General features: G+C 37.7%; 1 protein-coding gene across 1 annotated transcript in view; it reads right to left on the bottom strand.

The window, feature by feature from the left end:
- Positions 1 to 2,382: 2,382 nt before the first annotated feature.
- The window catches only part of LOC115219004, a 62,633-nt gene continuing 52,515 nt past the window's right edge, over positions 2,383 to 12,500 (bottom strand). Inside the window, exons 19-24 of the mRNA XM_029789042.2 lie at positions 12,277 to 12,477; positions 10,380 to 10,483; positions 8,017 to 8,155; positions 6,166 to 6,348; positions 5,090 to 5,250; positions 2,383 to 2,686 (exon numbers count right to left, since the gene is read on the bottom strand). Of these exons, the coding sequence (XP_029644902.1) occupies positions 2,404 to 2,686; positions 5,090 to 5,250; positions 6,166 to 6,348; positions 8,017 to 8,155; positions 10,380 to 10,483; positions 12,277 to 12,477 (1,071 nt within the window). The 3' untranslated portion in view covers positions 2,383 to 2,403. The remainder of the gene's footprint in view (positions 2,687 to 5,089; positions 5,251 to 6,165; positions 6,349 to 8,016; positions 8,156 to 10,379; positions 10,484 to 12,276; positions 12,478 to 12,500) is intronic.

Genomic DNA, 12,500 nt, shown 5'->3' with positions numbered 1-12,500 from the left:
AAAAGACAAGTGTATTTGCTTCAGTGTTAATTATCAGCTCTATTTTATTTTGTCTTGTCTAAGCAATAGTGTTTACTACACCCTCTTCTTCTGGTAGACGTGGAAAGTGTGAAGTGAATGTATGAGAGGAAATTAAATGCAGGATAACCTATATGAAACTTATATGAACTTATATGATGTATGTGGCAAACATCCATGCAAACCTTTTCAGATGCAGAATGTTCCCCCTCATGCTTCTGTTCCTTTCCTCACCTAGAGAGGTCACACAATCAATATGGACACATTGAAAGGTGGGTCTGGTGAGATTGTCAAGATGCTGGAACAAAGGCATGTAGATGTGTATTGCGTTCAAGAAGTAAGGTGGAGGAGCGCTTCAGCCAGGTTCCTCACGGGCAAACAACATGAGTATGAAATCATTTAGGTAAGTAAAAGTGATAGGGTCAGAAATAGGTTGAGAAGGCAATTGAAGCAGTCAGTGTGTGTGTGATAGGATATCTAGGCTTAGACTAATTTTGCAAAGTGGAACAGCAACTATTATTTAGGTCTTTGCCCCTCAATCAGGTTGCCAGACAAATAGAAAAATCCATTGTATGACTCCCTTTTTGCAAACTATCTTGTTGACAAATGACAGGGACCTTCTCTTTGTGGTTGGTGACATGTTGAGCAATATCTGGGTGGCTTCCATGGGATACATGGAGGCTACAGAGTCAGTTCCCCTAATGAGGAGAGAACTAAGCTGTTGGAGTTCTGTGAGGCATACAACCTTACGATCTACAATACTAACTTCAGGAAACCACCCAGTCACCTGTTCACTTACAAATCTGGTGGCCATACAAGCCAGATTGACTACATTCTCACCAGAAAGCAAGAAAGATGGTCGCTTGTGAACGTAAAGTCCTCCTCAAGTGAAGAGTTGGTAGCAGAGAACTATATCAGGTAGCTGGAAGGAAAGCTAGGAAACTGGTATATTTAGCCAGAAAGAAAGAAGTATGTCGATGTTCTGTTGCATAAGGTCTAAAGGCTTGAGGTGCTTTGAATTGCAAAACCGTGTCAGTGGAAATTGTGCATTCACATGGATAATGGATCACTTGAAGTTACGGACTCTACAAAGAAAGAGGCCTGGAAGTGCCGCTATGAAAGACTGCTAAATGTAGAGAACACATGGAAGCAGGAGAATCTACCTAATGTGGATCCAACAGAGGGACAATATAGCTGAATCTATCGGGAAACTAAAGAGAAAATTCCAAGTAGGGAAACTAAAGCTAGAGTTGAGAGGCTTGAGGGTTAACTTAACAAAGACAAAGGTTTTAGCAAGTGGGAAAGAAGACAGGACCCTAGTGTCTTCAGGAGAAGTGACCTTGCTCAATATGCAAGAAAAGAGGAGGTTTAAACTCCATAGACCGTACCCAATGTAAACTAGGGAGACACAAGAGATGTAGTGGAATCACTGGCAGACTCTAGCAGAGGACACCAGCTTCATAAATGATAGATACAGTGCATCAGAGGTCTGCTTATGATAGATGCATAAACAGACGACCAGAAATAGCATATCTTGTATGTTTGAATGGCTTACTTGAAGTTAATAGATTTTATTCCCTGGCAGGAGAAGGGATTGTTCTGAAAGTATGGTAGCCTGTATAAGAATAGATGGAAAAAAGTTCCGGGAACTCCTACCATTGTTGGCAACAAAGGTCTTTTTTTCATAGAATGAAGGGCAGACAGTATAATGCTTGTGTTAGAACTACAATGCTGTATAGTATAGAAATGTGGGCCTTGAATGCAGAGGAAATGAGAAAACTGGAAGAAATGAAGTGAGCATGTTCTGTCTGGAATTGTTCCTGTTTTTGTATAATCTTATTTTCACCATGCTCCTAGCTCCCTCTGGTGGCACTCAATTCCATCACACTTCAGTGTTTGAGAAGCAGTGTTGTAGTTAACAGTGACTATTATTCTTTGGGTTAATACATTAAAAAAGTATAAACAGAGCATATTGGTTTCAAATTTTGGCACAAGTCAATCAACTTTGAGGGAGGGGTAAGACAATCACACTGACCCTCAGGACTCAAATGGCGCATATTTCCTTGACCCCGCCAAAAGGATGAAAGACTAAGTCAACCTTGGTAGAATTTTTAACTCAGAACAAAAAGACGGACAAAAGGCCACCAAGCATTTTCCCCAGCATCTTTTGTTTCAGTCTTTTGACTGTGGCCATACTGGGGCACTACCTTGAAGGATTTTAGTCAAACTAATCAACCCCAGTATTCGTCTTCTACTCATTCTATTGGTCACTTTTACTTGACCGCTAACAATTCCACCAGCTCGCTGCTTCACAAGCAGAGAACATATTAAAACCAAAATCAAAAACTGAAACAGACAATGATAATGATGATGATGATAGTGTGTTTATTTGTTTAGCTTCTCTTTCACTCTCTTCATAACTTTCTGAAGTGTGTTACCATGGTGATTTGAACTCTTCACTCTTCTGATTACTCTGTGCAGGGCATTGCCACCTGGGGTTGATTCTCGGTCCATCAGGCAGCCTTGTTCTTGCGCCAGCACATTCAGGTCTGTAGATTTGAAGCTTTCAATCCTGCAATGTAAGCCCAGCTGGAGCTGTCGGGAAGGGCTGAAGGAGTATTGGTATTGGTGGAACTGACGTATTGGGTCAATGGCTTTTGTAATGTGTCTGTGGTGGTGGCAGTGGTGGTTTGTGGTGGTAGTGGTGGTGGTTTGTGGTGGTGGTGGTTGTGGTTTGTGGTGGTTTGTGGTGGTTTGTGGTGGTGGTGGTGGTGGTGGTGTTGGCAGCGGTGGTTTGTGATGGTAGTGGTGGTTTGTGGTGATGGTGGTGGTGGTGGTGGTAGTTTGTGGTGGTGGCGGTGGTGGTTTGTGGTGGTGGTGGTGGTGGTGCATAGTTGAGAAGTTGTAAATTTATGATGTAATGTGTGGTGGTAGTGGTGTGCAGTAGTAATGGTGGTAGTTGAGTGTAGTAGTAGTAGTAGTAGTAGTAGTAGTAGTAGTAGTAGTAGTAGTAGTAGTAGTAGTAGTAGTAGTTGCAGTAGTTGTAGTATTGATGGTGGTAGTAGAGATTGTTGCAAGGGAAGATGAGAAAAAAGAAAGAAAAAGGAAAAAACGTTAGTTATCAAAGTTAGATAAGTCATAGAAATAGACAGGTAAGCATACACACACACACACACACACACATGTTAAAAGCTAAAGTAATGCAAAGAAATGTGCCTCAGTATCGTACAGGTCAACTGGACCATTCCACAGTGCCTGAGTGAAACCCAAGCAACCATAGGCTGCCAAGGAATTCCATAACAAACCTTGCCAGATGTGCCTACGACTGCAATCTTTGTCAGGAAGAAGCAGAATAACCCATCCAATGGAAGAGGAAAAGAAAATCAAATGTGATGTGTATGTGTGTGTGTGTGTGAGCAGCTTCAGCATGAGCAAGTTTAGGGAGAATCGCGTTAACTTTTTCAACGAGTTTGGCCTCTGTATAACTGTCACCACCAACTTAACTGGGGTCAATTACCTGGATGTTAGCCCAGGTCTCAAGATGGGTAAATACTAGCCCTACAAAGAAAGAAAACAATGAGGAAACATTTTCATTCATAAACATTCCAGCCACCCTCCAACTGCAATCATTAACCTGGTCACAGGTATCGTTAGCAGCATCTCCAATCTCTAATCAAATAGAGAGATCTTTGACATGGTTACAACAAAGTTCCAGAGAGGAATGTCTTTGCTGATAAGTTAATATCAATGAAGGACACCCCAACTATAAGAGAGTTAGAGAAAGTAAGGCAGTGCTCCAGCTTGGTCACAATCTAATGACTGAAACAAGTAAAAGATAAAAGATTATCTGGTATGATCCTCCATTCAACTGAAATGATAAATGGATAAAGAAATTTGAAGGACTGCTTTAGTTCAACGGTAGAATGTCAGTCGTGTTTACAGAAGATATGACTTCAAATCCCACAGGCTGCCTTTGACATTTTCTATTCAAAGGTGTTTTTAACCTAATATTTACACCCTATTATTTATAGCTTTATCTGTTTTGAGATTCACTGTTCCAAAGAAGAATTATTTCCCAGCCTTCCAAAGTTTATAAATTCCTATGACATCAATGATATATATATATACATACATACATATATATATATATATATATATATATATATATACACATACATTCATACATACATACATACACACACACACGCACACACGCACACACACACACACACACACACACACACACACATACATACATAATATATAAATTATCATTTCGCTTAGGTATAGCGATAGTAATATCCTGGTGTTAGAACTCAGTGTACATATGCTTCAGAACAAAGTGTCACTTGAGTAGAGAACAATAAGAAATTAGAATGATAAAGGAATAAGGAATAAAGTCAAGTGCTTCATTAACTTACAGCCGTTTTTGCTACAAGATTCATACACTTATAGCTGAATGCTTATATATCCCCCTAAAGCTTCATTGATCTTCTATATAAATATGTACATATATATATATATATATATATATAATATATTATATATAAATATATATATATATATATATATATATATATATGTATGTATGTATGTATGTATTGTATGTATTATGTATGTATGTATAATGTGGTTAGTTGAGGATATTAGGCAAAACTCTTAAGGTTTCAAATGAAACAGTAACCTATTTTTTCAGCCAATCAGGATGGAATGAAGATGTGGTTATATCATGTTGACTTCAAACATTAGTCAGGAGAATAGAAAAAATTGGGACAAAGGATGTGATTCAAGATGTGGGGATAATCAGATGTAAGATGTATAGACGCACACACTCACACACACACACACACACACACACACACACACACACACACACACACACCACACACACACACACACACACACACACACACACACTTAACATTGGGTGAATATAAACACACATACATAATCTAAGACGATGACCTGTGATCATTTATTCCCGCTTCCATGTTCTCATACTCTACGTTAGTCTAGAAATGTCTTTTATCTTTTGTCCTTTAATTGTTTCATTCCAGATAGAGAATCTTACCTCATTTTGGCCCATTTGTACATTCCGTTGGTCAGTGTGAAACTCCCAATCTCACTCTGCTGGACATTCAGCAAGAATGGTAAAATGGCAGGAATCTGTGGTTGGCATGATATTTCCATCATATTCTTATCACTTGATGCCACAGAGCATGCACCAGGAGTCTGGAAAAGCAAAAGTAGTTTACTTCTTTTTCAAATAATTATAATAATTATAATAATAATTATAATATTTTTAAATAATTATAATAATAATTATTGTATTTTGGTCATCTTTTGTTTTTTCTTCTGCCAAATAAACACACGCAGTATATATTCTTTCTTCATTCATTTATTACTGTTCTTATTCTAATTCATGTCCATTGTCTGGGAATCTTTTGTCACACATCTGTGACCTCTTCAGCAACACTTTCTGTCCTCGCGCATGCTCTTGCTCTGCTTTGTCCATTCTCTAAGTGGAACAGAAGCACACACAAGGACAGAAAGTGTTGCTGAAGAGGTTACAAATGTTTGACAAAAGATTTCCAGACAGAAGAAGAAGAAGAAGAAGAAGAAGAATAAGAGAAGAAGAAGAAGAAGAAGAAGAAGAAGAAGAGAAGAAGAAGAATGAGAAGAAGAAGAAAAGAAGAAGAAGAAGAGAAGAAAAATGAGAAGAAGAAACGAAGAAGAAGAAGGAAGAGAAGAAGAAGAAGAAGAAGAAAAATGAGAAGAAGAAGAAGAAGAAGAAGAAGAAGAAAAAGAGAAGAAGAGAAGAAGAAGAAGAAGAAGAAGAAGAAGAGAAGAAGAAGAAGAAGAAGAAGAAGAAGAAGAAGAAGAAGAAGAAGAATGAGAAGAAGAAGAAGAAGAAGAAGAAGAAGAATGAGAAGAAGAAGAGAAAAGAAGAAGAAGAAGAAGAAGAAGAAGAAGAAGAAGAAGAAGAAGAAGAAGAAGAAGATAGCATCACTGAAACTAAGATGAAATTTACCAGGAAAAGGTAAAAAAACAACATGCTGTCACAATAAACACACACAGCAACAGCGAAAAGATCTGACAACAAGAATAATCCCAAAGAGACGAAGCTACCAAACCAAATTTCCTTACCTTCATGAGCAGCAGAGATGTGAAGTTTGTCATAACTTTTGGACTCAGTTCTTTCCACATGGGAAGTTGTCTGATCAGTGCATTCTGCAAACCATCCAAAATGGCAGTGCTGGTTGCAAAATTCTGCAGATCAAGACATATCTTGGCAATCATCAGGAATTTCTCCAATATTGTGACTTGTACCTGACAAAGGAAATGGTTTGATGTGAACATGCATCAGTGGCCTACCATTAAATGGAATGCTTCTTATGTTGCAAGAACGGTATTGCTCTTAGATTAGAAAATATTCTCCTCAATTCAATTCCAATTTCAAACAATCTATTCATTCAGGAATTAAACATCAGGTGATAACCAGAGATCCAGCGCCATATTCTTGGTTATCTTGAGTGGAGTGCAGCCTATTGCATTAATTTGAAACAGGTTTTTCAGTCCAAAGATATTCTAATTCTTTCACGGAATACCATTTGTATAGAACACATGGAATATCAATACATAGAAAATATTGTGTCCATGTTCTTTATTATGCAGACAGTAGGAATTTTATGGAACCCACTGAATATTATTTTCATGCAGTAATGGCTTTTTAGAATGTTTAGATTAATAATTCCTCTGGAAATACGGCATTCCAATTTCTTAGATTGCACAGAAGACTCCATAAGATATTAACAGGATTGTTCTAGAGGATATATGTAATACCAATTCTTTAGAACATTTTAGAATTTCAATTTCTAAGAAAATGTGGATTAAAATCTTTGTAGAAAATATTTGAGTTTGAATTTGCAGAAAACATTTGGTAACAGTTTCTTAGAACATTTCTGAGAATTAGTTTCTTAAAAGACATATTACCTCATGTTTTAAAGAATGCGTAAAAATATTTGGCGTTTGTAATTGAAACAGCATGAAATTAAAATAGACATCTATGTATCATATTCAATATATACACACTGTTGAAAGACATGGTAGATTAAGTATGAAATATAGAAGACTTCATAAGATTTTAACTTCCTTACAACACATCATTCAAGATTTGTGAAGTATATCCAGGAGAACTTTATTGGAACTCATGGAATATTTGCTTTTCGGTTGCCATCTACAATGTGTCTATGTGTGTGTGTTATCTCATTTTGTAAGAACAGATTACTAATACACAATGTTACTGATATACACAATACTTAGAAAACTAGTCACGTACCATCGCCAAATATAGCATTCAATTACTTTAAATAGAAAGTGAGTGAGTGGCAATCTAGTTCAAGCAATTCTATGACACCTTTAGCCTATTTTTAGCTGCTATTTCTAGCAGGTTGAAAGAGGATACTCCTTTGTTGGCTCATTTTATGTTCTAATTATTCATTTATTAATTAAGCTGTTACATAAATAGTGTAGTGATTTAATTAATGATGGAAGGGACATAACTCTATGTAAATACTTTAGCATCTATAAATAATAGTGTGTGTGAGTGTGTGTTTGTATGAGTGAGCATGTATGTGTGTGTGTGTGCATGCATGTGTGTGTCTGTGTGTGAGTGTGTGCATGAGTGAACATACATGAGTGTGTGTGTGTGTGTGTGTGTGAGTGAGCATGTATGTGTGTGTGTATGTGCATGAATGTGTGTATGTCTGTGTGTGTGTGTGTGTGCGCGTGAGCATGTATGTGTATGTGCCTGTGTGTATGTCTGTCTGTGTATGTGCATGAGTGAGCATGTGTGTGTGTGTGTGCATGTATGTATGTGTGCATGTGCATGAGTGAGTATGTGTATGTGTATGTGTGTGTGTGTTTGTGCGTGCACGTGTGTTTCATCACACAGATGTCAGTCTGATTGTTACAAGCAAACCAAACTAAAATCCTTACTTTTGTAGAAGGGGCCAAAATAAGTTCTGCTCCGACCCAATGTGCAATTTCATGAGAATGTTTCACTTGAATTTCTATAACTGAACAACTTGGATTGCTGTCCTGGACAAACAGGCTGCTGGCAGAATCTCTCTTTGTTCTAGAAACAGAGAATTGGAGGTTGGCATTACTAACCCTTTAATGGCAAGAAATGGTTGCAAAAACATCTGTGCCAAAAGGGCAAAAAGACAAAAAAGAAAGAATTTTTATACTTATTTTCATTTTAAATAAGAACAAAAACTATTGTGGTTGTTGGTCTCTTTCGCAATAAAATTTGCAATCATGTTTTCAAAAAGCGCCATAAAATATTCACTTCCCTTTGACAATAACCATATTCATGTAAAATTTATGAAACATCAATTGACAACGCCTGCTGTTTAAGGGTTAATGGTCAAGCTTTTTACAAAAATTCAATAAACTGATTGGTTAACAATTAGGACGTTACTTATTTGTTATTGATCTCATTGGACACAGAGTTATGAGTAGACATCACAAAGAACACACTTTGTCTCAGTTGTCAATTTACTGGCCTTCCTTCATTTACTTGCTGATGGCAAACTCAGCTCACAAAATTGCTAAGAACATAACAGGTATGAAACTAATGGTAACTTTCTGACCAGCCATAACCAATAACAACATTAAATACATATATATATATATATATATATATACATGTATTAGATCAATGTGCTATAAAGATGATGAATATTATTTTTAGAATTTTCTTTATAGGCACCGACTGCCATTGGTAGCCGAAACGGCTGTAAGCAACATTAAGTTTTGGATTAAACAATAATTAACCGATGTTGGTCAATTTGTTTGTTTGCTGATCAAAAGTTTTCATAAAACTCAACAATTTTGTTAAAAATGGAGAAGAAAAGGTGTTAAAATATATAAGAAAATTTTTAATTCTCTTATGTATTTTGACATCTCTTCTCCATTTTTAACAAAATTGTTGAGTTTTATGGGATTCCTTTCCATAAATTCACAACACACTAGATATATATATATATCAGCTGAATTCAATTCGTCCCAAGTCGAAAGACATCTGTTTTTATGTCCTGTTATTATTATTATTATTATTATTATTATTATTATTATTATTATTATTGTATTTTGTATTTATATTTATGTAACATCGTCTGTTTTCCGTCCTTGTTTCCGTATACATTCGATGCTTTCTTCCAAGCAATCCAATGCACTTAGCTTAGTTTGTCCTTGGGGCTGGCCAGATTGGAGCAATCTCAATATTAATCAGCTGAAATTGCAAGGATGATCCGGTTCTTGACTGAAGATAGAAAGCTTCGAATGACCCATCCTTGTTTTTTGGTATCGTCTATCTGGATGTTTTGTTGTCCCATTTTGTATCACCTAGTTGTCCGGATGTTTTGCATTCTTGTCCCATTTTGTATTATATATATATATATATATATATATATATAGAGAGAGAGAGAGAGAGAGAGAGAGATACACACACGCACAGGGTGTTTGGGTTATATTTGGCAGTTTGCATAAAGGGGAAAGAAAGTACAATATTCCATCCAAAAATAAAACTATTTAAAAACACCCAAAAAACCTCAAAACTAGATTATGGCTGAGAGATAACAGTTTACTCAATGTAGCCACCCTCAGCTTCCACCCTGGTTCCAGAATCAGGCACATGCATTCCTCACTGTGTCCTCACTCCTTGACTTTGGCCACCAGCTTGGCCTTGGTGTTGCAGGCAGGGCAGATGGCATTTTTCTCAGCTGTGCCCCACACATATTAATCCATTGGATTACAGTTGGGGTCAATTAGGAGTCCAGAAACTGGGGCAGGTGAAGTTGTAGAAATTCTCCGACAGCCACTTTTAACTCTTTCTGAAGGGAAACCAAGGAACCAAAACCTGCTGCCACACAGATGGCCTTCCAGCAGCAACTCCCAGTCTCCAGCAGTTCACTTAGCCATCTAAATTGAACCGAAGGCTCAGTCAAAGATGTGGGGATGGATTCTGGCATGCAGATATAGTGGGAACATCTGCTGTGTCCCTTCCTGCTGGCCATGGTTTTGTAGTCTCCATTGCAGCTGTCCATGCTATGATGTCAGCATTTTGATATCTGGCTTGAATCATGATACAAGGAACTCTTTTCCAATATTCAGGCAGCTTTCAATCTTCTGTGTCAGCCAACTTTTCCTCAACTACAAATTTAATCTTCATGCTCTCCAACGCTGTTGACTGTTCACCTTAAGATGTTCCTGAAAAATGTGATATAAAAAATTGGCAAATTTAGCCTGAATGCCCTGTCTGAAGAACTAACCATAGAATAAAATTGTTGTCAATTTACCGAATTGATCGAGTGCTACTCCATCCTGGAATTGAAAGAGAAGGGGTGAAACCATTGTATTTTGAATTCAGAAAGTGCACAGGATGTACGTTTTGGAATAAATTCTGGAAAATCAAAGAGAAAAGCAAATTAATTAAAATTAGTAAAGCGAGTAAAGAAATAAATATCCTTCCTGTTTTTTGTCTGTTTGGGTGGTGGGATGAGGGTAATTGGTTTGCTCTGGAGGGAAGGACTGCACTCAAAGCCTTCACCAATTCTCAAACAATGAGAGGAAAAACATAGGGGTGGGAGTGGGGAGAGGAAGTTATCTAAGACTGATATAAATAGCTAATGCTGAACCAAGAGAAAAGGTCATGATAGAGGTGAAGAGAAGTGGAAATACCTGAGAGTGAAGGCACATTACAACTAGGCTACAGTAGTAGTAGTAGTAGTAGTAGTAGTAGTAGTGGAAAAGATAAGGATAATATCTGAGGTCAACACATAACAGGACTTTTATATATTTCTAATAGGAGCAGCATATATTGAATATATTAAGACTGAAAAGGTTTCTTTGTCCAGTTGGTAGTGGTGGTCATGTGTGGGCTTTAACTTAGGTTTGAAGCTAAATCAAGGTTTACAACACAACTAGACCAAGGAGAAAACAAAACAATTACTTCAATCAAAAATTTGATGTCAGAAAATTTTGCTTGGATATTTAATGCCTGGGCACTTTATGACCAGTCACGTCACATCTGGTCATCTTATACCGAGATTCCTTATATCTAGTCATTTTATATCTGGGGACTCTTAGTCTGGATTCCCTAATCTGGTCATTTATTTCTGGACACTTTATACATGAACTCTTTATACCTGGACACTCTTAGTTTGGACATTCTTAGTATGGACACTTATTTTTGGACACTTTCATCATCATCATCATCATCGTTTAACGTCCGCTTTCCATGCTAGCATGGGTTGATACCTGGAAATTCTAAGTCTGGACACTTTATATCTTTCAATATACACAATGTGGAAACTCAGCAACAATGAGCTGAAGGGAGCCAGCTGATAGAATAGCTTGAAGTAGCAGCCCAATTTCCTTAAAATCTTTTCTACTCTAGGCACAAGGCCCAAAATTTTTGGGTAGGGGGCCAGTCAATTAGATCGACCCCAGTATACAACTGGTACTTAATTTATCGACCCCAAAAGGATGAAAGGCAAAGTCAACCTCAGCGGAATTTGAACTCAGAATGTAAAGGCAGAGAAAATACTGCTAAGCATTTCACCTGGCGTGCTAACGTTTCTGCCAGCTCGCTGACTTCAATCTACTTCAAATCATGCCAACAATTTGGAAATGTGACATGTGGGTCACAGTTGGATTGCCTTTTGTGAGGGACGACCTGTAGTTCAGCAACAGTAACAGCAATAATTGCAAGTAGATAACATTCCACCAATGTGACCACATGTCAAAACTCCCTCACACATGCACACATGCATGTATGCAAGCACATGTATGTACACACACACACACACACACACACACACACATATATACACACAAACACCTGCACACACACATTTGTAGGCACACACATACATGCACACACACAAGCACATTCATAAACACATGCACACACATACACCCACACTCACACACATATAAATACATGCACACACACGCACAAACACACTCTCTCTCACACACACACACACACAAACACCTACACACACATAAATACATACACACACACAAACACACTCACACACACACACACACACCTGCACACACATTTGTAGGCACACACCTACATGCACACACACACACACATACATAAACACACACATACATAAACACACACACACACACACACACACAGACAAACTGTCCTGAAAAGAGGGAAGATATAAAACTAAAGACCTGTTCCATAAGAGTGAGTTGTTCCGCCAGTTCTTCAGCCGTGAAATCCTTGAGACAAAACGTTCCGGAATCTTCCACAGGTTCTTCAGCAGTTTTGCTAGGAATTGTTAAACAGCTCCCTGCTCTCTCCCTTATCATGTTGGAAGCCAACAGGTATTCGATCTGGTGGACATCATGGTCGGAACAGGACATACGCTTCGTCTAAAATATATGTTATCACAAAA

Source organism: Octopus sinensis, linkage group LG14 (assembly GCF_006345805.1).
Source record: "Octopus sinensis linkage group LG14, ASM634580v1, whole genome shotgun sequence".
Classification (NCBI taxonomy): domain Eukaryota; kingdom Metazoa; phylum Mollusca; class Cephalopoda; order Octopoda; family Octopodidae; genus Octopus; species Octopus sinensis.
Note: the sequence above shows the minus strand (reverse complement) of the source record. Positions and strands in the feature narration are given on the sequence as shown.